The sequence below is a fragment of the Canis aureus genome, chromosome 23, assembly GCF_053574225.1.
Source record: "Canis aureus isolate CA01 chromosome 23, VMU_Caureus_v.1.0, whole genome shotgun sequence".
NCBI classification, from domain to species: domain Eukaryota; kingdom Metazoa; phylum Chordata; class Mammalia; order Carnivora; family Canidae; genus Canis; species Canis aureus.
In genome coordinates, this window is record NC_135633.1 from 18063786 (window position 1) to 18091500 (window position 27715).

Sequence of the window (27715 nt, forward strand, 5' to 3'; positions counted from 1 at the left end):
TGCGGTGTGGGGAGGTGTGGGGAGGTGTGGGGAAGGCACACGGGCATGCAGTTGGAAAGTCTGGGTCTTGCCTCTTTGTCCTGCCTCTTTGTCCTGCCTCTTCACAGCCGGAGGCCCTGGGTGAGACTTTTAACTTCTCTGGAAACTGTTTCCCCTTGTACAAATGGGGATAATAAATCCCATATATCTCACAAAATTGTTTTAAGTACGTAAAAATGTATGAAAAGATAACTTATTCTGTGCTTGATAAATGCGATGTACTCTCAATCTGTGTGTGCAGGGTTATAATCGATGCCATTTGGGGTATTTTCTGCCACAATCTCCCCCACCCCACCCCAATTTAATAAAACAAAGGTAAAGGTAACATTTAAAAAATTGCTGTATTCAAAATTAATAATAAACTTTAGGGTAAATAAGCTTTAAAACAAAAGTACATAAGCAAAAATAAATAATTTACACCAACCCACTAACCTAATTTTCAGAGTAAAGCCATTTTCAATTACAGCACTGTTATCCCGGGCTCCAGCCTGTGGTCAAACTTTGATAGTTCATTATTTTTTAAAAACATTAACAAAAAACTGAACGCTAAGTAAAATCTTTAACAAAACCAAAGCACTGGATTTAACTTTTTAATTTTAAATAACCAAACTTTGTCATTTTATACATAATCCAATGTGATGGATCCAATTCAATTTAATTAGCATTTCCACTTGAAGAGTTGATATTTTAACAGGGATGGAAAACTGTAATGAATGGTCTTCAAACCGTGAGGTACAAATAAAAACATACAAGAATACAGTAGAACAAAAACTGCAGACACCCTCTTAACTTGGGGAAATATTCAAAGGCTTTATATCCGTTATTATCTATGATGGCTTTTGGAATTGATTGTTTAAAGTATAGAACCTTTAACGTTTTAGATACAGCCTTTATTTTTTTCACAGTAAGTTAAAAATCCATTGTAAGGCTCCATTAGACTCCACCAATCTTGCATGTAGACTCTAGGAGTTTGCCAACTGATAAAAGAGTAATATGAAAATTTACTGTATTGCCCTAATTTCATACATCCTTGTACACAATGAATCAGTTTGGGAATCTATTCCAAGAATTATATACACAAAAGTGTCAAGAATAAAATGTTCTCACTCTTGCATAAAATTGTGTACAGTATTTCAGGAATGGAAAAGTTCTAATTTTCCTGGACCCGGGTTCATGGATGTCTGCTGCCTGAAGATGAAAGGCTCCTCCTGCTGTAGTAATGTTCCACTGTTCTGAGGATTAATCATCCAACCCTGGCGTTTCTCCTTGTTGGATCCTAGATGCTATTCTAATGGCTTCTTCCAGAGATGGCTGTTCTCCAAGCTGAAACAGGAACAACCACAAAGCCATAGTCAAGATAATACCAAAGAAACAGTATATGAAGGAAGAGTTCTCTCTGTAGTTCTGACACCTGGACCTATTTAAGATACTATGGCTGATCCCATCATTAAGAGCACGCGCACGCGCACACACACACACACACACACACACACAAAGAAACAAACAAACAAAAAACCCGAAACAAAACAAAACAAAAAAAGAGCACACACACACAGAATTCTTGCAGGAGAATAATGTAGTAGATTTCTTAGGATTTTGATAAACCTTCACTCCTGCAACAGACAAAAGATGCTCATCTCTTCCAATGGAGGCATTTAGAGAGCTTCCGGAGCCTTTAGCTTCTATGCCCATAAACTAACTTAAAACCAATGGTTGGCATTTTCCTGAGCATGTGCTAACTCTTCTCCAACTAAATAAATGAAAAACAACTCTTTCCAAGGAACGATAATCTGCACCTAGCATTCTAGACTCTCTGCTTCAGTCCAGGGACCTGACAATAGTTTTTTCTGCCTTCTGATGTCCCCCCAACATAAACTACAGCTGAGCAGTGACTGATTCTCACCAGGGGACTAACTTAGGGTCTGTGTTTACACTCAGTTTGTCTCCAAGAAGTAGCTCTTCAAGTGCTTTATAGAAGCCTGCCTAATTAGACTTATTTTGAAAGTAAAGATGGCTGGCTAGGGGCACGCCGGAATACCAGAAGCTTTATTTTTCCTCCTGTAAATTACTCTAAAATATACAAAGATAATAGAGAACAAAGTGCTGGTATCTTTGAGTCCTCCTCAAACACAGCAGTTTTCTTCAAGTAGCTCAGTGCCATAGATTATTCTGTGCCTGCTTCCTGAAAAGGTTATGAATAAAGCACAGCGCACAAGGCTGAGAGATATGAAGTAGTCCTGCTGTCGCCGAGGATGGCGGTCACTGCACTCACCTGAACTGCAATCTGGGTGCCGTTGGATGTTGCCACTAAGGTCAGGGGTCTGGTTTCCGTGGTTACTAGGTGATGGCTGTGCTGTTGGTGCCCCATTTCCGATGAGGCAGTGTGGAATGCTGCCAAGTCCTGAGCCACAATCGCAACCTTAAACAAAAAGTACATGGAAGTAAAGCTATGATTAATTAAACTTCATTTATTTGTTTTTTTTTAAAGATTTTATTTATTTATTCATGAGACACACACACACACACACAGAGAGAGAGAGAGAGAGAGAGAGGCAGAGACACAGGCAGAGGGAGAAGCAGGCTCCATGCAGGGAGCCCGACGTGGGACTCGATCCTGGGACTCCAGGATCAGGTCCTGGGCCGAAGGCGGTGCTAAACCGCTGAGCCACCCAGGCTGCCCTAATTAAACTTCATTTAATGCGTGGGACTGTCTTTGGATTTGAAAGGAAAAATTCCCTTCTGACCACTGGCTTGTAGAAGCCTAGAGCTGGAAGAGAATTTATATATTATCTATTCTCGACAGTGCTTCTTCTTTTTTTTTTTTAAAGATTTATTTATTAAGGGATCCCTGGGTGGCGCAGCGGTTTGGCGCCTGCCTTTGGCCCAGGGCGCGATCCTGGAGACCCGGGATCGAATCCCACATCGGGCTCCCTGCATGGAGCCTGCTTCTCCCTCTGCCTATGTCTCTGCCTCTCTCTCTCTCTCTCTGTGTGACTATCATGAATAAATAAATAAAATCTTTAAAAAAAAAAAAAGATTTATTTATTAAAAAAAATAAAGATTTATTTATTTTATAGAGAGTAGGGGGAGGGGCAGAGGGAAAGAATCTCCAGCAGATTACCTGCTGAGCGGGGAGCCCCACACAGGGCTCAATCCCATGACCCCAAGGATTGTGACCTGAGCTGAAATCAAGAGTCAGACACTTGAGCCGACTGAGCCACCCACGTGCTCCTGGACTCTTTGTTACTTGAAGTTGAGGCTCAGGGATCCCTGGGTGGCGCAGCGGTTTGGCGCCTGCCTTTGGCCCAGGGCGCGATCCTGGAGACCCGGGATCGAATCCCACGTCGGGCTCCCGGTGCATGGAGCCTGCTTCTCCCTCTGCCTGTGTCTCTGCCTCATTCTCTCTCTCTCTCTGTGACTATCACAAATAAATAAAAATTAAAAAAAAAAAAAAAAAAGAGGTTGAGGCTCAGAAAGACCTTATCTAAGCTTAGTGAACCAGTGACACAACGGGGTAGAGGACACTGGACAGTGGATCTGCTACACCAGGCTCATTAACCAGGGCAGATGAGACTATGCCTATCTTAAGTGGCTGCTTGGGAAGTTATACATGTGGGAATTCAGATCTCAAAGGTCTATTTATTCTTGAGTTGGGGTAAGTGGTAGGTAATATACTATTTTCTCCTGTTTACTTGTTTCATTTAAAATTAGATTTCCATTTAAGAAGGAAAACTGAAAGGGGTGGAGATTGAAAGGAAGGGGTCACAAGGGAACTTTCTGGGGTGATGGAAATGTTCTCTATCTTGTTTGGGATGGTGGTTATATGAGAGCACATGTTTAACAACTCATTGAAATGTAAGTTTAAGATCTGTAAGTTTTATGATGTGTAAATTTTACCTCAATTAAGAAAAAACAGATTGTGGGCTGATATGAAAAACCTCATTAGTGCTCAAATGACAATAAAAACAGAATTCAACTTTTGCTTGTGAATTATGCAAGTATAAAAAAAAATCCTCCATACTAGCAGAAAGAGTACAGGGAAACAAGGAAGCTTTTAGGCCCATGGCATAATTGTTAAACTTTTTGGAAAACAATTTCGCAGTATGTAGCAAACAGCTTAAAATATACCATTAATTCAATAATTCCATGTCTAGAATCTGTTCCTATGAATATAAGCAATTTCTGTATGTGGAATGAATAAATCCCATTTGATGAGATTATCTTACAAATGATAAAAATCCTTTTATAAAAACGTTTAAGGGCAGCCCGGGTGGCTCAGTGGTTTAGCTGCCTTCAGCCCAGGGCATGATCCTGGAGACCTGGGATCGAGTCTCACATCTGGCTCCCTGCTTCTCCCTCTGCCTGTGTCTCTGCCTCTCTCTCTCTCTCTCTCTCTCTCTCTCTCTCTCTCTGACTCTCTCATGAATAAATAAATAAAATCTTTAAAAAAACAAAACAAAACATTTAATTGGTATGAGAAAGTACTCAGAATGCAGTGTTAGGTGGATGACAAGCACAAAATTATAATCCTAACTCTGTATACACACAAAGCTAAGTAGTCCTAAATGCTGAGACTAGTTATTTTAACATCAAAAGGGTATAGGTTTTTTTTAGATGTTATTTTTAAGTAATTTCTACACCCAATGTGGGGCTTGAACTCACAACCCTGAGATCAAGAGTCACATGCTCCATTGACTGAACCTGCCACAAGTGCCCCAATGATAGCAGATTTTGAGTTTGTCTCTATTTTTAATTCTTTTGGATATATATCTATAAGTGGAATTATAAGATCATATGTAATTCTATGTTTAACGTTTTTAAAGTAAGCTCTGCCCAACGTGGGTCTTGAACTCATGACCCCAAGATCAAGAGTCGCACATTCTATGAACTGAGCCAGCCAGGTGCCCAACTATGTTCAGTATTTTTTTTTTATGTTCAGTATTTTTGTAAAATATTTTACTTATTTATTTTAGAGAGAAGATAGAAAGTGCGAGCAGAGGGGAGGGGCAGAGGGAGAGGAAGAGAGAGACAGAATCCTAAGCAGGTTCCACGCTCAGTGCAGAGCCCCACATAGAGCTCAATCTCACAACCCTGAGATTATGACCTGACCTAAAACCAAGAGTCAGACACTTTACCAACTGAGCCACTTAGATGCCCCTATGTTCAACTTTTCCACAGTACTCGCACCATTTAATATTCCTATGACCAATGCACCGGAGTTCCAATTTTTCTGTATCCTCGGCAACACTTGTTACTGTCTTTTGGATGATAGCCTAACCTAATGGGGGGGAGTGGTTTATCAGTGTGGTTTTGATTTTTATTTCCCTGATAACTAATGATGTTGAGCATCTTTTCATGTGGTAATTGGCCATTTCTAAATCTTCTTAGAGAAATGTCTATTCCCCAATGATAGCAGATTTTGAGTTTGCTCTTGTTTAAATTGGGTTTGCTTGCAGGTTTTGTTATTGTTGAGTTATAGGAAGTCTTTATCTATTCCAAATATTCATCCCTATCAGATATATAATTTGCAAATATGTCCTCTCATTATATAGGTTGTCTTTTCACTCTCCTGTTCCTGGCCTCTCATGCATGATGTTTTTAATTTTTTTTTCCATTTTCAAATTTTTATTTAAATTCTAGTTAGTTAAAGTTTTAAATTTTGAACGTGGTAAATTTATCTATTTCTTTCATTGCCTCTGCTTTTGGTATCATACGTAAGAAATGATTCCCTAATCTGACGTCATGAAGATTTTCATCTATGTTTTCTTCTAAGCATTATACAGTTTTAGCTCTTAAATTAGGTCTTTAATACATTTTGAGTTAATTTTTACATGTGGTATAAGGTAATGGTCCAACTTCATTCTCATGTGGATATAGTTTTTCTATCACCATTTGTTTTAATTAATTAATTAATTTATTTATTTATTCATGGAGACATAGACAAAGAAAGGCAGAGACATAGGTAGAGGAAGGAGAAGCAGGCTCCATGCAAGAAGCCCGATGTGGGACTCGATCCTGGGGCTCCGGGATCACGCCCTGAGCCAAAGGCATAGACGCTCAATCACTGAGCCACCCAAGAGCCCCATCTATCACCATTTGTTTAAAAGACTATCCTTTCCATTGAATGGTCAAATTTTAATTGTTGAAATTTAATTGACTATATATGTGAGGGTTTATTTCTAGGCTTTCTATTCTTTTTTTTTTTTTTTTTAAACCAGCGTTTTACTTTTTTTTTTTTTAAGATTTTATTTTTATTTATTCATGAGAGTACAGAGAGAGAGAGAGAGAGAGAGGCGGAGACACAGGCAGAGGGAGAAACAGGCTCCATGCAGGGAGCCTGGTGTGGGACCCGATCCCGGGACTCCAGGATCGCGCCCTGGTCCGAAGGCAGGCGCCAAACCGCTGAGCCACCCAGGGATCCCCTAGGCTTTCTATTCTAATACATTGGGAATATGTATTACTTTTATCATCTCAAATTAAAATAGATGGAGAGCATAGACTCTTCTGTCTATATTTGCTAGGTAGGCTTCTAGAGGCACTGGAAAACTGAGTCTAAGAAATGCAATTACCTTAATTAAAAAAAAAAAAAAGGCCAGTGAAGGACCAATTGCTTTCTTCTCATGCATGTACAGAAGTTAGGCAATTTAAGCATTACAGATAATTCACAGGTGGTGTCTGGAACACACCAAGTGGATAATCAACATTTGCCCAATGGCCTATAGTTGCAACAGAAGGAGCAGTGGCAGCATCTGGTCCTCAAATAAAACCCCCACTCTTATTGTGATATCCCTGGTTGCTGGAAGCTGCCTGGCTTCATTCCAGCCCTCAAAGCTGCCTCTCCTGAAAATCTTCTTAGTCTCCAGGCCACAGATAAACTACAAAAGAATGTTTGCTTTAGGGTTACTATCCTTCTAGACCTGCAACTGTAACTGGTACAACTGTATTTACCCAAGCTGTGCTATACATCTAAATAGGAATCCTACATCCATGGAAAGGACTGGGGCCATTCCGAAAGACAGCCTGAAAGCTAGTGGTTGGGTTTCACTTTTTTAAAAGATTTTATCCATTTATTTATGAGAGACACAGAGAGAGAGAGATGCAGAGACACAGGCAGAGGGAGAAGCAGGATCCTGCAGGGAGCCTGATGTGGGACTCGATCCCGGGTCTCCAGGATCACACCCTGGGCTGAAGGCGGCACTAAACCGCTGAGCCACCCAGGCTGCCCTGGATTTCACTTTTGTTTCTGTTTTTGCATAGGGCATAATTAGCAAACAATAAAAATGCATAAATCATTAGGTGTTCTGTTGAGTTTTGACAGTTAGATACATCTATGGAACCACCACCTAAAACAAAATAGAGAGGAGTTCCTTTCATATTCTATCCCATCAATTTCTTTCCCCCAGTCAAGCAGCATTTTCTGATTTCTATCACCATAGATTTGTTTTGTCTGTTCTTGGATTCCATATAAGTGACATCATACAATATGTATTCTAGTGGAATTGCTGGGTCATGGGTCTAAGAAACCACCAAACAGTTTTTCAAACCAGTTGTATTTTACACTCCCCCGAGCATGTACGAATGTCCTAGTTGCTTCACATTTTTACCAAATGTTAGTCTTTTCTGTTTAGTCATTTTCCTGTGTCTGAAATGGTGATATATTATTGTGATTTTATTTTTATTTATTTATTTTTTAAAGGTTTTATTTATTTATTCATGAGAGACAGAGAGAGAGGCGCAGAGACACAGGCAGAGGGAGAAGCAGGCCCCATGCAGGGAGCCCAACATGGGACTGGATCCCAGGTCTCCAGGATCAGGCCCTGGGCTGAAGGCGGCGTTAAACCGCTGAGCCACGGGGGCCCTGCCCCTCTTATTGTGATTTTAATTTGCATTTCTTTGATAACTAAAGACTTGAGCATTTTTTTTATGTTATTGGCCATTCTTGTACCTTCTTTTTTTTTTTTTTTTTTTTTTATTTATTTATGATAGTCACACACAGAGAGAGAGAGAGGCAGAGACACAGGCAGAGGGAGAAGCAGGCTCCATGCACCGGGAGCCTGACGTGGGATTCGATCCCGGGTCTCCAGGATCGCGCCCTGGGCCAAAGGCAGGCGCTAAACCACTGCGCCACCCAGGGATCCCCTTGTACCTTCTTTTGTAAGAGGTCTGTTCAAATGAGCAAATGATTTGCTCATTTAAAAAAAAATTTTATTGGGATGCCTAGGTGGCTCAGCAGTTGAGCGTCTGCCTTCAGCTCCTGGCGTGATCCCAGAATCTGGGACCGAGGAGCCTGCTTCTCGCTCCACTTCTCTCTCTGTGTGTCTCTCATGAATAAATAAATAAAATCTTTTAAAAAATTTTTATCTATTTTGCTCATTTTTATTGAGTTGTAGAAATTTGTTATATATATTTTCCATACAAATCCAGTGTCCGATATATATATATATATATAGTGTGAAGATATTTTTCCCAGTCTGAGGCTCATCTAATCTTTTTCTTTTTCTTTTTTTTTTTTTAAATTTTTATTTATTTATGATAGTCACACACAGAGAGAGAGAGAGGCAGAGACATAGGCAGAGGGAGAAGCAAGCTCCATGCACCAGGAGCCTGACGTGGGATTCGATCCCAGGTCTCCAGGATCGCGCCCTGGGCCAAAGGCAGGCGCTAAACCACTGCGCCACCCAGGGATCCCTCATCTAATCTTTTTCTTAATGTTGTCTTTTGGTGAGCAGAATTAATTTTGATGAAGTCCAATATATTGGCTTTTTAAAATTGATATGCATTTTTTCATCCTATGAAATCTTTACCCTAAGGTTACAAAAATATTCACTTTTCTTCCAGAAGCTTTAAAATTCTGAGTTTTGTATTTCAAGGTATAGAAGACTTTCAACTTTGTTCGTTTTTTCAAGAGTGTTTTATCATAGATCATTTCCATTTCATGTAAATTTTAAAATGAAATTATTTAATATCTTCAAAAAAGTCTGCTGGAATTTTGATTGTGATGGTATTGAACTTATAAATTAATTTATGAAGAATGAGAGTTACTAATTTTGACACTTTTTCATTGAACATGGTAAAGGCAGCTGCAGTGAATCTCAACATTGCTTTCAGCATAGTACAAGAACCATTGTAAAATGTATTAATATCATGTCTTTATGGGAACTGAAAAATTAAAACTACAAAGAAATATATTAGATTGGCAAAAATTCAAAAGTTTGATACCATTGTGTTGATTATACAGAAAAGAAAGAGGCAGTCTCGAATGCTGATGGTGGTAATGTGGATTAGTACAACCTCTTCACAAGAAGGGAAGTTTGGCACCACTTATCACAATTACAAATGCACATTATCGGGACGCCTGGGTGGCTCAGCGGTTGGGCATCTGCCTTAGGCTCGGGGTGTGATCCTGCAGTCCCAGAATCAAGTCCCACATCGGGCTCCCTGCATGGAGCCTGCTTCTCCCTCTGCCTATGTCTCTGCCTATTTATTTCTGTGTCTCTCATAAATAAATAAATAAACCTTAAAAAACAAAACAAAAAACAAAAAACAAATGCACATTATCTTTTCACCCAGCAATTGCACTCTAGGATTTACCTAGCAGACATACTCACACACATGTAAAATCACATGAGCACAAAGTTACATGTTGTTTGAAACAGCACAAGACTTTAATTATGGTGTTCATATAGTGAAATACGATATAGTTTTAAAAAATAAGGAAGCTCTCTGTATAATGAAATAGAAATATTTTCTAGATGTTTGGTTAAGTTTAAAAAAAAAAAAAATAAGGTGAAGAACAGTATAGTTTACTACCATAAGAAAAAAAGGAAGGTGGGGGGATGACTTTCTATTTGTATGTGCTTCATGAATTGTTGGAAGACTACACAAAAAACTAGTAACAGTGGATTATCTCTGCAAGGGCAAGGACTGGGTTGATGGAGGTAGGGATGGAAGGAAGATTTTTATATACTTTTTGATTTCTGAACTATGTGAATATATTACATATTCAAAATATTAAATAAAATAAATTTTGCAAATGAATTTTTCCTAAATATCTGAGGATGATGATAGGAGGAGCTAGCTACCACTAATGAACACTTAAGATACACCTGGGCTTTATATAAAGCATTTTATTTATTTATTTATTTATTTAATTATTTAATGAAGTATTTTATACGCATTATCTCATTCAATCCTTATGGCAACTTTCTGGTGTGGATGCAACAATCACTCCTATTTTACACAGGAGGAAAACCTGAGACTCAGAGGCTTATATGGCTAATAAGCTGTAAAGCTGGGATTCAATCCAAAGTTTGTGTGCTTAACCACCATATCGCACTGCATATCTATGTAACAGTTATGATATTGATCTATGTACTATATTGATTCATATAAAAGAAAATAGCGATTACCTGCTGCCCTTCTGTGCCCTCCGCAGTAACCATAGCAACAGAGTGTGTTCCTGCTGAAGAGATGACTGCATCATGAGCCGGGACTGTGATGGGTGTGCCATCCTGCGTTACCATTGTGATAGTATTGCCAATGGCTTGCATGTCAGCTTGAGATATGTTGACCTGCAATAAAAATGTGTTTTACAAGTCAGTTTCTTGTCATATTTGCCAAAAAAAACCCCAAAAAAGACAAAAAACCCCACAACTTTTAAGTAAGTTCTACACCCAATGAGGGGCTCGAACTCATGACCCTGAGGATCAAGAGTTGCATGTTCTACTGACTGAGTCACCCAGGCACACCCAATATTTGGTAATCTTTATTAAGGACTAGGTCTAATCCTTGCCTAAGTCTACTCTAGGGGAGCAAATAAGAATTCTATAATGGAATAAACTCTTTTAGAAAAAAATCAGAAAAACTATTTATTTTCTTTTTTGAGGATTTTATTTTCAAGAAATCTCCACACTAAACGTATAGTTTGAAGTCAACCCCGAGCTCAAGGGTCATGTGTTCCACATACTGAGCCAGCTACGCATTCTAAAACCGACTCTTTCCTTCTTTCTTTCTTTTCTTTTTTTTTTTTTAAAGATTTTATTTATTTATTCATGAGAGATACAGAGAGAGTCAGAGACACAGGCAGAGGGAGAAGCAGGCTCCATGCAGGGAGCCCGATGTGGGACTAGATCCTGGGTCTCCAGGATCAGGCCCTGGGCTGAAGGCAGTGCTAAACTGCTGAGCCACTGGGGCTGCCCCCCAAAACTGACTATTTCTTAGATACATTTTCTCCTCTCCATCTCTACGGCCAATTTAGGTCCTTATTTTCCTCTCATCTGACTTCTGGTAACCATACAACTTCTTTCTAGGTATCCAGTCTAACCCTTACCTAAACCATCCTCTACTTAGGCACCTTTCTAAGAAAACAAATTTTATTATGCTCCCTGCTTAAATCACCAGTGACCCCCCGCCCCCCATCATTAGAGTTCAGACTTCTTACATGGCATTCATGACCTTTCACAATGTGGCTTCTCCAGACTCATCTTCCACTACATCCAAACCAGCATCTGGTACTCCCAGCCACAACTAATTGTTCACTGTCCCAGAGTATCGTATTGTTATATCTTTGTGACTTCTCCCTTTCCTTCACTCTGCCTGCCAGACTCATGAAAATTCTTCAAGATCCAACTAAATGGCCACTCTCCATAATGGCTTCCAAGATTCCTTCAGGAAGAATCATTTACTACTTCCTCCAGACTGCTGCTGTACTTTACACATCCCTCAATTATATACCCATCATTATAAGAAGTTATTGTTCGCTTAGGAATATCTCTCTCCTACTAGACTATGATACCCACCCCCACTTTCTGTACTCCCCACACTCAGCCTACCAAAATATCTGGCATTGGGTAGAATTCAATAGCTGCTATTTAATTTTATAAAGGAATGGAAGAGAAATTTAATCCTTGAAGGAAATGGGAAGGTTACATCTGGAGAAAATACATCAGGATAAGGAAAACAGCTCTTTTGGAACACATGAAGGGGGATAAAGCTCATTTTATCTGGTCAGAGAGGAGCCAGGAGTGGCTGACATAGCAGTAGGTTCCAGTCTGATAAACAATAGAATTATCCAGCAACGGAACAGGCTGCCTCTTATGAAAGAAACTGCCTTATCTGTTTGGGGCGTGGGGGGGGGGGGGCGGGGCGGGGCAGGCTGTAGTGAGAAATTATCCTGTGTCAGGAGGGAGGGAGGTGACTTCAAGAGGGCCTCTGTCGTGTTGATCTAATTCAAGAAAGTCTTAGGCTTGATGCTAAACTAAAACTGGGTTAGTAAATATGTTTAATCTTGCATGGCAATCAGTGGACAAAGACTACTGTGAGCATAATTAGTGCTGTCAAAAGTGAGGAGGACGGGCATGAATGAGATGGCATAAGTACCCTGAACTTTCCAAACCTAAATATGTTCTGCCTCCTAGTTAACATCAGCATAGTAATAGTTATCAACGCAGAGGGCAGGTTCATCATGGGAGGTGAGCTCTGAGAGAGGCAGGGAAGGAGAGAGCTCCCTGTGGAAGAGGCAGTTACAAGAGGATAAAGAGCTCCATATGCCTATTTCTACCAGATACTAAGACAATCTCAGTTGGAGCTTAAAAATGAAATCAAGTCTGAATTATTTTAAGCTAGTGGCATCTAGAAAACAATGGTTCAGAGAAAAGCCATTATACTGCTTTCCCTGGGGAAATCAAGATACTTGGTCTATTGATTCTGGGAGGGAAGTTGTGTGAACTTCCATAACTCCAGGTAGGGACGGAACCATACCCTGGAAATTTTACAGTTGTGCCCATTGCTGACTTCCCAGGATCTTTTTTTTTTTTTTTTTAAGTCATCTCTATATTCAATGTGGGGCCTGAACTCACAACCACAAGATCAAGAGTTGTATGCTCCACTGACTGAGCCAGCCAGGCACCCCCCCCTCCCAGGATCTTTTTTTTTTTTTTTTAAGATTTTATTTATTTATTCATGAGAGATACAGAGAGAGAGGCATAGACACAGGATGAGAGAGAAGCAGGCTCCATGCAGGCAGCCTGATGTGGGACTTGATCCTGGGTCTCTAGGATCACACCCTGGGCCGAAGGCAGGCACCAAACTGCAGAGCCACCCAGGCATCCCCCTCCCAGGATCTTTTAATGATGCCATCACATCCTCATTCCTTCAGCCAAGGCTCTGCCGGTTTCTCAATCTCACCTCCTGGATCTAATCAGCTACTAAATCCTAGCCCTTCTCTGAATTATGTTTTCTCATGGATCCTTTACTTTTCAATCTCTCAATTTCTCTGTGGCTCTGAACTTTTATTACATCACCTCTGAACTCTACCAATAACACCATGTGAACACTGGAGTCACTAGGATCCTCTCTCCCCTAATGTACCTGTATGTAGTCTCTTACAGCAGACTACTGGAAAACCTTCAGCTTTAGCACTGTCTATAAGCTGATATTCAAGGCTTTCCTCAGTTGGGGCCCAACCTGCCTTCCATGCCCATGTTCAGAGAAATATTATTTATTTGGCTTTTGGTGGATACTCACATGCTGAGTCCCGTCCTGGGATATGAGTGTAACTTGTTGACTCAATCCCGACTGGGTTACTGTGGCTACTTGTGTAGACACAACATCATCCCCTTCCACACCTGTAACATATGTGATCTGGGACCCTTTAAGGACATCTTCACTTTGACCTATTTAAAACAAATGAATCATTTATTTCACCAACCAACCAAGTTGTTTAGAAAACAGGATATTTTTCCCTTTTTAAAAAAATCACTTTGAATATTTTTCCCCAATTTTTAATTGTAATTCCAGTTAGTTAACATACAGTGTCATACTAGTTACAAGTGTACGATATAGTGATTCAATGCTTTCATACAGCACCCAGTGCTCATCACAAATGCCTTCCTTAATCCTCATCACCTATTTAACACATCCACCACCACCTTGCCCCCCACCAGTAACCATCAGTTTGCTCAGCATAGTTAAGAATGTTTCTTGGTTTATCCCTCTTTTTTTCCCTTTGCTCATTTGTTTTGTTTCTTAAATTTCACATATGAGTGAAATCACATGGTATTTGTCTTTCTCTCACTTATTTCACTTAGCATAATACTCTCTACCTCCATCCATGTCATTGTAAATGGCAGGATTTCATTCCTTTTTATAGCTGACTAATACTCACGGACACAGGCTGCTTCCCTATCTTGGCTATTGTAAATAATGCTGCTGTAAACATAAGAGTGCATGTATCCTTTTGAATTATTCTTTTTTTAAAGATTTTATTTGAGAGAGAGAAAGGAAGCTGGAGTGGGAGGAGGGGCAGAGGGAGAGAATCTCAAGTAGACTCTGTGATGAACATGGAGCTTGGCATGGGGCTCAATCTCACAACCCTGAGATCATGACCTGAGCCAAAATCAAGAGTTGGATTCTCAATGAACTGAGTCACCCAGGCGCCCCTCTTGTTTTTGTATTCTTTAGGTAAATACCCTGTAATATGATAACTGGATCATAGGATAATTCTATTTTTAACTTTCTGAGGAACCTCCATACTGTTTTCCACAGTAGCTATACCAGTTTGCATTCCCAACAACAGTGGATGAGGGTTGTTTTTTTCCATGTCCTGGCCAACACCTATTGTTCCTTATGTTGTTGATTTTAGCCATTCTGCCAGGTGTGAGGTGATACCACAGTGTAGTTTTGATTTGCATTTCGAAAACAGAGCATATTTTAAATATGTCAGAAATACTTGTACAAATTAAAGTGTATACATATTATATTCCAAATCATAAAAATGGCTTCTAGCACCTCCTTCCAGTTCTTCTACCTCCACTGTAGTAAAAAGCCAGACCAAATCAAAGCTGACCAAACTATATCTTTCCACATCAAATTTAAATGTACTAATTTTGAGGCACCTGGATGGCTCAGTTGTTTAAGTGTCTGACTTCTACGTGAGTCATGATCAGTCCTGGGATGGGCCTGAGGTTGGGCTCCATGCTCAGTGGGGAGCCTGTTTCTCCCTCTCTCTCTGCTCCTCCCTCTGCTTGTGCTTGCTCTCTTTCTCAAATAAATAAATAAAATCTTTAAAAAGAAGTTCTAATTTGTGGAGACCTCTTTTATTCTTAATTGGAGTAATTATGTGATACTGTGCATGTATGCTGGGGTAGTGTGGGGGCGGGGGGATATGGGAGGCAGGGGTGGGTACTGTACAGAAAGGCTGCCTGGCAAGTAACCCTTTCAACATGGCAAGAATGCACTAAGTACTTGTGGTCACTTAAGAAGCTGTTAAAAATGATAAGACAATCTTCATAAACATTAACCACAAAACCGGAATGGTGTGTAAACAGAACCTACTAATACTAAATTACTTACTCTTTAACACAAGTGATTGATTGCAAGTCATCAGTACACAATGTGCACATTGTGTAAAGACAATGTAATAGCATATTATTTGCAGTAAGGTTAATCATTTAATAAGGGACAGAACAGGAACCCCCATCCACTTCTTTATTTCATAAAGAACCAGCAAGTAAACAGCAATTTCAACAGTCCATTATTGCTATACTTGGCAACCAGGAGGCCTGCTGATCCCTCTCTTCTATTGCTTTCCACCTCCCATGAAGCCAGAAAGAGGGTAAATATGGTGGTTTTTTTTTCCCCCTTCAAGGAAGGACTTATGCTAATTTAAGAGTACTTCTCAAAGTTAGTGGCTGCCACTGCACTCATATGGCTCTGGTCATGGTGGTGTAATCTCCATGGCAGTCATTACTTCATGTCTGTCTGTTCTGTGTCACAGCTATTTATATACTATTATCCCAATGGGCTACAAAATCTCGAGAATCATAGGAGAGGAAAGGAACACAAACCCATCCCTATTCTTGGAAAAACAATCTTAATTTATTATTTCTTTAACAAAATGTGTATTGTTATTATATTACACTATTTTCTAGAATACAAGAAATTCAGACCATCTGAAAGAGTAACTTTTCAGGAAGAGACTGAAGCTGCTTAAAAAAGAATTTTAAAACCTGAGCTTGTCATCATTAAAACTGGTTTAAAAAAAAAAAAAAAAAACTGGTTTAAAAAAACAAAGCCTGCCTCCTAACTGCAAGGATCCAGCAGTTGCAGGAATATCTAATCATGCACACTTACAGTGCTAGAAATACAGCATCCAGGGCTGAAAGAGTTGTTACCTTCTATCATGTGGCAAATGTCTAAAAAGACAAATTAGGACTACAGGGAATGACTGCAGCAGGTAGTGAGTGATCTGTTCTTTCCCTTATTCTCCAGCCAACTTCTTTCACTAAAGTGTTTTCAACATTTTAATATAAGAGTGGGAAAATATGATTTAATTTTCAAATCTACTTCATTTAGAAGGTAATCAGCGAAACAGTAGGATAGCCTATGTTTTGTTTTTTAGAAAACCTTTACCTACTTACCTATGCTATCTAACTGAAATCACAGAATGTAACCCTCTAACATATTTTTTCCCAAGACTTCTTTTTTTTTTTTTTTAAAGATTTTACTTATTTATTCATGAGAGACACAGAGAAAGAGAGAGGCAGAGACAAAGGCAGAGGGAGAAGCAGGCTCCATGCAGGGAGCCCGACGCGGGACTCGATCCCGGGTATCCAGGATCAGGCCCTGGGCTGAAGGCGGTGCTAAACTGCTGAGCTACCCAGGCTACCCCCAAGATTTTATTCTTTCAAAATGAATGTTTTTGTCTCCTGCCACACTACTGAATAGCACACAAATCACTAAAAATTATCTGGGAGTGCTTTACCACTCTTATGCTTAAGATCAAATCCTCAGTGCACCCAAATAGCCTAGCTGCCCCTACCTTGCTCTCCAGGTTCATTTCACACTGCTTCCCAGGCAGATGTGCCACACTGGCCAGGCTTCTCTTATTCTATCCAATTTATTTGGTTCTCTCCAACCTTAGGGCTTTCTGTATGTGCCATTTGAATGTTCACTTGCCTTTGCTCCTTATTTCCCCTCCCTACCAAATCCCCGCCTCTCCACCTAATCAACCCCTATCCACTCTCTACTTCTCTCGCAGTAGCTATTCCTTTAACCTATTTAAGAAGTGGGTCTAGCTAACTTGTAATACGTTTAAAAAGCCAGAAAGCTCACATTGCTTGTACAAGAGATTTATTGCAACTATTTGCCTTCACATTCTATTATACCTAGAGGTGACATTATTAAGCAGCAAAATAATTCACATCAATCACAGCTCAAATGAAGGCATAGACTGCTGTAGACAACAAACAGGGAGGAGTGGGTAACACAAATGCTTTCAAATCTGTCCTCCTCTGCTCCTACAATTCAGGCCACTGTCACTTGCTTGATCTAAAAGTGGGCAGGTTCCAGGGCTTCTTTAGTGACAATTCCAGCTTTCCTTGCCAAACAGAAGCCACATTCAAGAGGTAAGACCCTCCACCACATATGTAAGTAAAACCAGGTCTGGTACCATAGCCTGGCCATTTCTCAGAAGGAAAACTGCAATTTGAGCTGAGTGTCTTAACTCTACTTTATTCCCATCCTCTGTTTTTTTTTTTTTTTTTTTAAGATTTTATTATTTATTTATTCATGAGAGACAGACAGAGAGAGGCAGAGACACAGGCAGAGGGAGAAGCAGGCTCTCTACTGGGAGCCTGATGTAGGACTCTCGATCCCAGGACCCCAGATCACGACCTGAGCCAAAGGCAGATGCTCTACCACTAAGCCACCCAGGCACTCCCCCCAATCCTTCTGTTCAATTAGAGAACTAAACAGGGAAAAAAACAAAATAAAAAAACCAAAACCACAACAAAAACACCTCCCAGACTAGACCAACTTCCCTTCTTAAACATCCCAGAGCACAAAGTCCCTTTCTTTGATAGCACTTTTTTACAGTTATAAATTATAGGTCTGTGTGATTTTGTGAATGAAACTGTCATCTGAGAAAATGCTATGAATCATAAATTATGATGGATGTTGAGTCCCCAACACAGAGACAGATCTACTGGAAAGAATGCTCACCTGGAGGAGGCTCAAAGAAGGCCTCCTGCTCTTCCTCAATGGGCTCAGTGTCATTGTGGGCCGTCCGCTTGTGCATGGCCAGCGTGGAGATCTGCTTGTAGGTCTTCCCACAGTGGTTACAGTTGTATGGTTTGGAATGAGTGTGAACAACATGATGTTTGTACAAACTGGAATATTCTGTAAACCTTTTGTCACACCCAGGGACTGTACAAACATATGGCTTTTCACCTAAGGAAAGAACACAGACATACACAAAAAACAACTTTTACATATGAAGGCATATCACTGCATTCCTCCCATGGGGGAAAATAGCCTCTAATGGCAAAAGTGGTAGTTGTCAGATCTCATCCTATACTGCCATGAGGCAGAACACAAGAAAAGACTCCCTAACTATGGTTTCATCTTAGCTCAAAAGGTAGTCCGCATTCTGAGTCTTATCTCATGCCTGAATACCACTTTTCCCTTAATTTTAAGGGATGAGAAAAGGAAATGTTGCCCAGTTTACTGTAAGCTTTGATAAAACTAATTTATTGTTAACTAGACAGCTATTGTATAACTAGACAGCTCGATGTTAATAATCCTATATTAAAAATAACAATAAGTAAAATTATTACTATAACAAATAGAGCTTTCCCTAAGGGTTTTATAAGGACAATAAAAAAAAGATTGTCTACTAGAAAGAGTTTGGACACTTTGGTAAACCTAAAAGGACATTCCATTTCAAAAATGCGCATATGAAAAAAAAATGCGCATATGCATGTGTGCATACACATGCATGTCTTTATTCTTATCTTGTACCTTCCTTGGGTAACTGTATTTTCTTGCATGGCTCTAAATACAGTAAAACCACCCATAAATAGTAAAACCTCACACTAATGTAATCTGTAAAATAAGTCTTCAGCATAAAGTATTTGGAAATTGCTTCCTTCCTCTGCCCAGTCTACACTCTCAAAACAGGGCAGGTTAAAGTTCTTATCTTGGTGAATGATTATGGGAGAGATGCGTTGAGGCCAAGGCCAGGCAGGGAAATGGTAGGCAATTCCAACAGAAAACCTGCCCCGTTGATATTTAGGCTGGAATAGAAACCACCACTAGGTGGCACCAAACCACAGTCAAGATAGAAGTGGATTTGACGAGTTTTGGAGCTGTCTGCTAGCCTTCCATAGCCTCAACTAGGGCATCTATCTAACCAACTCTGCAGGAATGGATTGCATTTTACATGGCTGAATCTTTGCACTTCATTTATAGCATAATGTGGGCATTTACTGTATCTACCTGATGATCATTAGCCAATCTTTTCTTCCAGTCCAGACCAACCTCTTGGGTCAGACCAAAAATTATAACTAGGTACTGCATCTCTCTACTTCAGTGATTCTCAATCATGCACACATATAAAAGACCTGGGTTGGTTGGTGGGTTATTTGATTTGGACTTGGGGTTTTTAAAAAATATATACTAAAGTCTGGGTCTCATCCCATAAAATGATGTCAGAATTGTGCAGACAAAATATGGGGAACAAGTCTATTTTTAAAAAGTGAATCCAATGTGCAGTCACATTTAAGAACACTGCTCTATATAAATGTTCCAAAGATCAGTATGGTAAACTTAATGTAGGCATCCCTTTTACTGGAATGTAATTTGCCCGTTAGACATGTGGAACAGTAAACTTTCAGGTAATGAGTCTATATTCCATTAGCTTTAAGTGGGAGAAATGTTTTCCCAGCCCATCTAAAAATCCCAGCCAATCTCCCCAAATATTATACAAAGGTTCTTAAGAACCTGTGTTATAATCCACCAAGAATGTCTATATAATATGAAGCACTTCAAACACCAATTATCTAATTACTTAACATTCAGTAAAGTCAGCAGTAGGTATACTTTTGTAAACACAATTATACCATACAGTACTAGATAGGAATTTTGTTTTCCTTCACCACAAATGTACTATAACCTAAAAATCAAATATCTTAAAGATATAAAAGGAATGCAAATTATAGTAACAAAATATAACTTTTCTTCTAATCTTCCAGGCCTCTTAGATTTTCACAGGCTTTTCCAGTTTCTTAGAGAAGACTAATAATGTAGGGAACATGATGGCAATAATGCACATTACACAACGTAAGCATAAAATAGGACACTATATCGGAAAGAGGACTTCAGGACTATTTTCTCTTACTTAGACTCACATGCGACTTAAAATTTTTTCCTTTCATATAAAAATGGATGCACACGTAGACTTGTTATAGTGGGTTTTAAGTTTGGATAATAAATTTTGCGTAAAAATTTTGCAAAGCATGAAGGCAGTTATACAGTTGGTAAAAGTTCAAGGGGGAGGGATATCCAGAGATCTATAGATTCCAAACCGACAGCATTCTCTTCCCTTTGACACTTACTCTCCCCGTCTCACCAATAGCATCTAACCTATTACATAAGCTAGATTGATAGGTTCTTCTTATGCCTCGTTTGAGTAACTGAGTCACCAAGTCCCTTGCTGATACCTCTTCAATGTCTTTCATTTCTCTAGCTCACTTACTTTGAATATTCTAACAGCCCTCATTTTCTTCGCCATTGGTCTCATTTCCCTTTAACTTCTTTCTATAATATGGACTGAGTGATTTTTTTTTTTCTAAAAAAACCAAATGGGGGGCAGCCCCGGTGGCGCAGCGGTTTAGCGCCACCTGAAGCCCGGGGTGTGATCCTGGAGATCCGGGATCGAGTCCCACGTCAGGCTTCCTGCATGGAGCCTGCTTCTCCCTCTGCCTGTGTCTCTGCCTCTCTCTCGCTCTCTCTGAATAAATAAATAAATAAATCTTAAAACAAAACAAAACAAAAAAAACTCAAATGGTCTTTAAATCCTCTTAAAGCTTCTTCTCTGCCCATACAGATATTAAAATTTGTTAATGTACTCTCTCCAAAGGGAAGGGATTATTGTAGATCCCTGAAAAGATTTCCAGAGATACCCAGGGATCCAGGGAATGCAGCCAGGGAAACACTGCAACTAAAGTTCCATTCTGTAAAAATGTCTTTTAATTTTAAATGATTGCAAACTTACTCTTAATACTAGTAATCAAGACAATGCATTAAACAACTTCTTGAAAAACGAATGCACATCCTGCCTTAGCCTCCCATTGGCCTTTCCCTTCCCAACCATTAAAAACAGATTCTCAGAGTGCAGCATTGAAATTAAAAACCTTTGTACTGAAAATGATACCATCAAGGATGTGAAAAGACAACCCACAAAAAAGGAAAAAAAATCTGTAAATCAAATATCTGATAAGGGATTTGTATCCAGAATATAATAAAGTATTCCTACAACTCTAAAAAGAACGAAATTTGAAAAATGGGCAAAGGATGTGAGTAGACATTTCTCCGAAGACCTATAAATGGTCAGGAAGCACTGAAAAGGAAGCTCAACATCTTTAGCACATCAGGAAAATGCAAATCAAAAGGACAGTGAGACAGATCCCATTTCACACTTGTTAGGATGGCTATAATCAAAACGACAGATAATGTTAGCTGCGCTGTGGAGAAACCGGAACCCTCACACTTTGCTGGAGAGACTGTAAAATGATGCAGCCACTGTGAAAAACAGTTTGGAAGTTCCTCAAAATGTTAAACACAGTTACCATATGAGCCAGCAATTCCACTCTTAAGTATATACCCAAGAGAAATGAAAACATAATTCACGCAAAAACTAGTACGTGAATACTCATAGCAGCCTTATTCCTAACAGCCAAAGTGAAAGCCACTGTTGAATGAATAAATAAAATGTGATACATTCATATAATTACTATTATTATATATAATATATATTATATATTACTATTATTACTATTCAGTAATTAAAAGTAAAGAAGTACTGATATAAGCTGTGACATGGCTGAACCTCAAAACATTATGCCAAGTGAAAGAGGACCTATGAATAACACCACGTTACGTGATTCTATCTGTAGCAAATGTCCAGAAATGGGCAAATCCATAAGTACAGAATGATGATTGCTTATGGCTGGGGGATGCAGGTGAGAGAAGACTGCTAATAAGTATGAAGTTTCTTTTAGATGGAATGAGAATGCTCTAAAATTGGACTGTGGTGACGGTTGTACAACCCTGTGAATATACTAAATAACAGTGAATCATATACTTTGATTAATGAATTTATTTATTCATTTTTACTGAAGTATAGTTCATCTCTCCCCAGTTCAACTGCCCTTGACAATGTCTTCTCGGTCTCTGTGTCTTGGATGCCTGGCAGGGAAACACACAACAGGTGTTCAGTTAACTGTCTGCTGAATAAATGAATGCATAAATGCTAATGTGAAGTTGTATTTTTTTTAAGTTGTGTGATTACCCCTCCACTATGCCAGGTGGTAGAAGGAGGAGGGAAGGAGTTACTGGAAAATGGTTTATAGAAGAAAGACAGAAGACAAAGAAATCAGAGACTGTTACCTGTGTGTATTCTCACGTGATTTTTATAATTGGTTGCACTGGCAAATGCCCGCCCACATCCTGGTTCTGTGCAGTAATAAGGTCTTTCTCCTGTGTGTGTCCTAATATGCACTTTTCTGATATTTGATGTTGTAAAAGACCGACCACAGCCTTCAAAGGGACATTTAAAGGGCCTTTCTCCTGCAATTACAAAAAGAAGTAAGTTAAATGGTATAAAAATACACAGAAAAGCGAAATGTCTTATCCTCCAATTCTGCCTACGAGCATGCTCAAGACTCTAGGTTTCCTGTACTGGGCTTCCCTTTCAGGGTTTTTTTTTCCTTTTTCCCCCCTGTAAGTAGCATCTTCTACTCCAAATTTAAATTTCTGTAGGGATGGCAGCCAGGGTGGCTCAGCGGATTAGCACCTGCCTGCAGCCTGGAAGTGATCCTGGAGTTCGGGATCCTCCCTCTGCCTGTGTCTCTGCCTCTCTCTCTCTCTGTGTCTCTCATGAATGAATGAATGAATGAGTGAATGAATTAATAAAAAAATAAATTTCTTTTTTTTTTTTTTTTAGAAATAAATTTCTGTAGGGAAAGTTGAATATTGTTCAAAACTCATCACTGACTGCATGACTTTCCAAGATGGAGTCATTCAGGTGGGCATATTAAAAAATGATCTGAGAAAAGCAGAGAAAAAAAATCATAAAGAAATACAAAAGAAAAAGTCAAGAATTACATTTGAATAAAAAAATAAAAATAAAAAATTTGATAAACTGGAAAAAAATTATATTTGCACAACCCTAGAATCCCCACAAAAGCTTATCTCCTAACTTTATTTATTCTGTAATACCTTGAAAAAACTTTTGTTTTTTAAAAAATCTGGCGTCTAGCACATAACACATATTACATATACTTGCTGAATATATTACTATTCTCATAATCTAAGCTTAGGAAAAAGTCTGTTCTGCCAGTTATTTTCTTTTTTTTTTTTTTTCTTTTTTCTTTTTTATTTTCTTTTTTCTTCATACTTGCTTTACACAAACTCAGAACCCAAAGGGCCTTTAGCTTTTAACTGTCAGGCAGAAAATGTAGCCTTTGGTTTTGATTCCCATATGTACTTTTCAGACTGAGCTCAAATTAAGCAAGCAACTTTTGTGGTTAAAAAAAAAAATCTCTGTACATGTGTAAATAAATAGATATAAAAGTTTGTTATTTTTCTTTTGGTTAAGTAAAATTATGCTCTGCTTGCTGGTAAAAACCATTCCAAAATATTTCTTCCCTCAAGTATGAAATCATTTATAAAGAAGCAGGAACTGGGATGCCTGGGTGGCTCAGTAGTCCAGCGTATGCCTTCAGCTCAGGGTATGAACCCAGGTCCTGGGATAGATTCCTGCATTGCCCTCCCCATTGGGGAGCCTGCTTCACCCTCTGCCTGTGTGTCTCTGCCTCTCTCTCCCGCTGTGTCTCTCATGAATAAATTAAAAAGACTCCTAATTCTGGGAAACAAACTAGGGGTGGTGGAAGGGGAGGAGGGCGGGAGGTAGGGGTGAATGGATGACGGGCACTGAGGGGGGCACTTGACAGGATGAGCACTGGGTGTTATTCTGTATGTTGGCAAATTGAACACCAATAAAAAATAAATTTATTATAAAAAAATGAATAAATTAAAAAAAAGGCATGAACCTCTGATCCTTTAGAGAAAGGTTTTTTTTTCAATGTGTTAACCTAAGGAAAACAGGTTGTCTTAGCTAAGTCCCTTCTCCTCTCTGAATCCTGATGCCCTTAACGTTTTCCCAGCTCTAACATGCTGTGATAAGGAATCCAGCATTCTAACAATCCCCATGGTGTCATACAGACTACCCTAGCTCTGAAATCACTTGTGTTTGTAACAAACACTCCTGAAGCCCCCTTACTCAATCCAACATTTTTACCAATGAAAATATTCATGATTTAATAATTGATGCATGAATATGTGGTTTGCTAAATGAATACGACAAAGAGATTCCAATTCGAATGTTTTGACCAAATATTAATGGAACTAGATTATGTTTTTATGTAACTTTTATGTAACAGATTGGCATTATATAGCAAATCCAAATAGAATTTGCAGGAATTTGGAAACATTTGCCCCTGAGAACAATGGATAAAAATAAGTACATGGATGAAATAGAAGCAGAGATTAAGGCTTTGTTCCTAAACATTGTAAAGCAAAGCCTATGTGGGATCATATTTGAACTAAAAGCTAAACTTTGATGGATAAGTCCTCAGTGGAAATTTGCTAAACTATTTCAGAATACTTAGAAGTATCTGGGGATTGGGGCACCTGGGTGGGTGGTTCAGTCAGTTAAGTGTCAGCCTTCAGATCAGGTCATTATCCTGGAGTCCCAGGATGGAGCTCTGCATTGACCTCCACATCGGACTCCCCACTCAGGGGGGAGTCTGCTTCTCCCTCTGAATCTCTCCCTTCTCATGCTCCTCTCTCTCAAATAAATAAAATCTTAAACAAAAAAAAAAAGTATCTGGGGATAAAGTTATACTATGTTTAAAACATTAGTAGGGGGGCAGCCCAGGTGGCTCAGTGGTTTAGCGCCACCTTCAGTAGGGTCTGATCCTGCAGACAGACCCAGGATGGGAGTCCCACATGAGGCTCCCTGCATGAAGCCTGCTTCTCCCTCTGCCTGTGTCTTTGCCCCCCCCCCTCTCTCTCTCTCTGTCTCTCATGAATAAATAAATAAAATCTTTAAAAAAAAATAAAAATAAAACATTTGTAGGGGATCCCTGGGTGGCTCAGGGGTTTAGCGCCTGCCTTCGGCTCAGGGTGTGATCCTGGAGTCCTGGGATCAGGTCCCATATTGGGCTCCCTGCATGGAGCCTGCTTCTCCCTCTGCCTGTGTCTCTGCCTCTCTCTCTGTGTCTCTCATGAATAAATAAAATCTTTAAATAAAATAAAATAAAATAAAACAAAACATTTGTAGTAAAATTTCAAACTAAATTATTAAGCTATAGATAAGCTTAGTCAACAGGTTATTACAGCATCTTTTATCAACAGTTTCTGAAATTCTTCCAACTCTCATCCAAAGCAAATAATTACCTTTATAATTGGTATTCTGATCCTACAAATAATCAAGTACAAGAAAGGGAGTGGAGGTGAGATAAAAACAAAGTACCCTTTAGGAAAATAAGAGAAGAAAATCTAAAGGGGATGAGAGAAGATTGTGAAGAAGTAAGAAGCCTTTCTGTGGGGCTCTTAGGAGTACATTTTCTTTTTTTTTTTTTTTTTTTTTTTTTTTAGGAGTACATTTTCTTTAGTAGCAGCTAATACAGAAGAAGAAATGCTTAACTGAGAAGGAATTGAATAACACCTACAAGCTGAGAGGGCTGGTAATCTATGACTATTGTTCATCTTTCTGGGACATGACCCCTTTGAAAATCCTTTTTTATTCTTTTTTAAGATTTTAATTATTTATTTTGAGAGAGAGAGAGAGAGAGAGAGAGAGAGGAGAGCATGAGCAGGAGGAAGGGCAGAGGGAGAGAGAGAATCTCAAGCAGACTCCATGCTGACCATGGAGCTTGACTTGGGGCTCTATCCCATAACCCTGAGCTGAAATCAAGAGTCAGATACTTGGGGATCCCTGGGTGGCTCAGTGGTTTAGCGCCTGCCTTCGGCACAGGGTGCGATCCTGGAGTCCCAGGATCGAGTCCCATGTCGGGCTCCCGGCATGGAGCCTGCTTCTCCCTCTGCCTGTGTCTCTACCTCTCTCTCTCTCTATGTCTATCATGAATAAATAAATAAAATCTTTTAAAAAAAAAAAGAGTCAGATACTTAACCAACTAAGCCACCCAGGTGCTCCGCCACTCCTTTGAGAATCTAATCAGATTATGGGCCCTCATTCTGGAAAGGAGTATACACATGCACAAATGGTAAAGTGCACGGAATTTTAAGAGTTTAAGAGAAACCCTTGAAGCTAACTCTGAAAATTCCAGAGACTCCTTCCCCAAGTCCTTTCCCTGCAGGTTAAGAATTCCTAAATTCAGGGTGCCTGGGTGACTCAGAGTTAAGTTGCTGACTTCGGTTTCGGTCATGATCTCAGGGTCCTGGGATCAAGCTCCACATGGGTCTCTGCACTCATGGCTTATCGAGGAGTCCGTCCTTTGCCCTCTCCCTCTGCCACCTCCCCCCTCATGAGCACACACGCATGCTGATAAATAAAATTAAAAAACAAAACAAAACAAAATTCCTGGCTTTCAATCAATCCTGGCCTAGATACGGTATTTGTTCACACTAGTACCTGTATGAGTTCTGATATGTTTCTGTAGATCTCCTGAAGTTTTGAAAGACTTAGTACAATTATCTTCTGAACATCGGTATGGCTTTTCTCCTGTATGAGTTCTGACATGACTTTTTAGTCCATAACCTTTAAGAAAAATTTAAAAGGAATTTAATGACATGAGACCCCTCTACGTATGCACTGTTTAGTAGTTTAGATTAAACTACTGAAAAATACAGTAAACACCACGGATATAATACTAGGCAAACGCAACAAAACAACTATTAATAATGTACAAGAGTATGACAGCTAAGGACTGTCATGTTGGAAATTCAATAGTTCATCTCTGTCTAGAAGAGGTTATATGTGTTTCCTTTTTTAAAGTGCCCCAATCTTACTAGATGTTCACAACTCATACTCCAAAAGCCTGAAGTAGAATTGAGACATTAAATGAGGAATAGGGTGGAAGTCAGGAGGCCTGGTACCAGTCCTGGCCCTGCTGGATATAACCCAGGAAAGCCCCAAGCCCTGCAAAGTGCCAGTTGCTCATGGTTCCCCCAAGTCTATCCTAACATTAAATTCTGTGTCAGCTTCTAATGCTCAGCTTTTACTTTTCTGCTAAAAGAAAGTAGAATGTGGAGTGAAACACCAAACATAGTAGGCAGAAATAGGCCTGAGGAGAAAAATGGAAAGAGAGAGAACAGAGAGAGAGAATAGAGCAAGCAGGACAAGAGAAAGTTAAGGGAGAGACTGAAAAACTGGTCATTGTGCATCCACTAATTCAGACCAAGGCAAGGGGTCAGTTCCTGCCCCTGGCCAGTCTCTGCTTGCTCCCTAAATGGAACCATGGAATAAAGAAAAGTCATATCTTTACCTGTTGCAAATGCTTTCCCACAGCCTAGATGCTCACACTGATAGGGCCGGTCTCCCGTGTGTGATCTCTCATGGACCTGTCATTAAAATGCAGGCATGATTCTATTT

General features: G+C 39.5%; 1 protein-coding gene and 1 long non-coding RNA gene across 11 annotated transcripts in view; one reads left to right on the forward strand and one right to left on the reverse strand.

Moving 5' to 3' along the window:
* The window catches only part of LOC144294698 (uncharacterized), a 35851-nt gene extending 25217 nt beyond the window's left edge, over positions 1 to 10634 (forward strand). For all 7 annotated transcript variants that reach the window (XR_013362098.1, XR_013362100.1, XR_013362095.1 and 4 more), the window contains one exon: positions 10475 to 10634. This is a non-coding gene — a long non-coding RNA (uncharacterized LOC144294698). The remainder of the gene's footprint in view (positions 1 to 10474) is intronic.
* ZNF143 (zinc finger protein 143) overlaps positions 362 to 27715 on the reverse strand; it is a 60207-nt gene continuing 32853 nt past the window's right edge. For all 4 annotated transcript variants that reach the window (XM_077866528.1, XM_077866527.1, XM_077866526.1 and 1 more), the window contains 8 exons: positions 27609 to 27684; positions 26756 to 26881; positions 22486 to 22665; positions 18040 to 18267; positions 13564 to 13712; positions 10449 to 10610; positions 2312 to 2458; positions 362 to 1362 (listed from right to left, as the gene is read on the reverse strand). In XM_077866528.1, the coding sequence (XP_077722654.1) occupies positions 1279 to 1362; positions 2312 to 2458; positions 10449 to 10610; positions 13564 to 13712; positions 18040 to 18267; positions 22486 to 22665; positions 26756 to 26881; positions 27609 to 27684 (1152 nt within the window). In that variant the 3' untranslated portion in view covers positions 362 to 1278. The remainder of the gene's footprint in view (positions 1363 to 2311; positions 2459 to 10448; positions 10611 to 13563; positions 13713 to 18039; positions 18268 to 22485; positions 22666 to 26755; positions 26882 to 27608; positions 27685 to 27715) is intronic.